The sequence below is a fragment of the Brassica oleracea genome, chromosome C9 (assembly GCF_000695525.1).
Source record: "Brassica oleracea var. oleracea cultivar TO1000 chromosome C9, BOL, whole genome shotgun sequence".
In the NCBI taxonomy this organism is placed as follows: Eukaryota; Viridiplantae; Streptophyta; class Magnoliopsida; order Brassicales; family Brassicaceae; genus Brassica; species Brassica oleracea.
The window spans coordinates 43,072,429-43,073,456 of NC_027756.1; the positions used below are offsets into that span (position 1 = coordinate 43,072,429).

At 44.2% G+C, this 1,028-nt stretch overlaps 1 protein-coding gene across 1 annotated transcript in view; it reads left to right on the plus strand.

The window, feature by feature from the left end:
- Positions 1-35: 35 nt before the first annotated feature.
- The window catches only part of LOC106315097 (L-type lectin-domain containing receptor kinase I.8-like), a 10,603-nt gene continuing 9,610 nt past the window's right edge, over positions 36-1,028 (plus strand). Inside the window, exons 1-2 of the mRNA XM_013752867.1 lie at positions 36-102; positions 262-978. Coding sequence (XP_013608321.1) covers positions 36-102; positions 262-978 — 784 coding nt within the window. The remainder of the gene's footprint in view (positions 103-261; positions 979-1,028) is intronic.

Below are 1,028 nucleotides of genomic sequence, written 5' to 3' on the forward strand. Positions count from 1 at the left end.
CTGCTAGTTTGTGGCAGAAGTTGGAGAGCTTGTACATGACAAAATCTCTAACGAACAAGCTACTTCTGAAGCAACGCCTCTTTGCCTTGCGTATGCAAGAAGGTATTGAGCTTCGCGACCATCTTGACAAGTTAAATTCGATATTAGTGGAGCTGAGTAACATCGATGTTACGGTGGAGGATTAAGACGCTGCTCTAATCCTGTTGGTATCTTTGCCGAACTCTTTCGAGAACTTCGTGCAATCGTTCATTGTTGGCAAAGATACAGTGAGACTAGAAGAAGTTAGGTCGGCGCTTCACAGTCGGGGATTACGCCATAAGGCATCCAGCTCAGGGACAGACAATCAAGCTTCGGGATTGTTTGTCAGTGGTGTGAAGGGACATGGGAAGAAAAGGAAGTCGAAAGATAGAAAATCGTTTCCAAGAGGTCCTAAGCCAACTGATACTTGCAACTATTGCAAAGAGAAGGGACATTGGAAGTCAGACTGTCCCAAGAAGAAGAAGGAGCAACAGTCTGGATCTGCTGCAGTAGCTGAGGATGAAGCCAAGTCTGATAGTGACATCGCTCTTGTTGTGCACGGACACACACACTCTTCTGATGTGTGGGTTCTGGATACAGGAGCATCCTACCATATGACACCGAGGAGAGATTGTTTTTTGAAGTACAAAGAGGTACTTTTTTCGAAGTACACAGAAGTACTTGACGACAAGATTAAGATGGCAAATGATTTTGTCTGCAAGATTGCTGGGATCGGCTCAATCAAGCTCAGGACACATGATGGTAGATTCTGCACATTGAACGAGGTTAGGCATGTTCCATCAATAATGAAGAATTTGATATCCATGAGTCTTCTGGACAGTAGAGAGTTCAAATATTCGGGTGGTGATGGAGTTCTGAATGTCTGCAAGGGTTCTGACGTGATTCTGAAGGGTTTCATGAACAGTACTCTATATTTTCTGAAGGGTACTACCGTTACAGGTTCAGCAAATGTTGCATCACCAGAGATCTCAGAGGAAGATATGACTAAG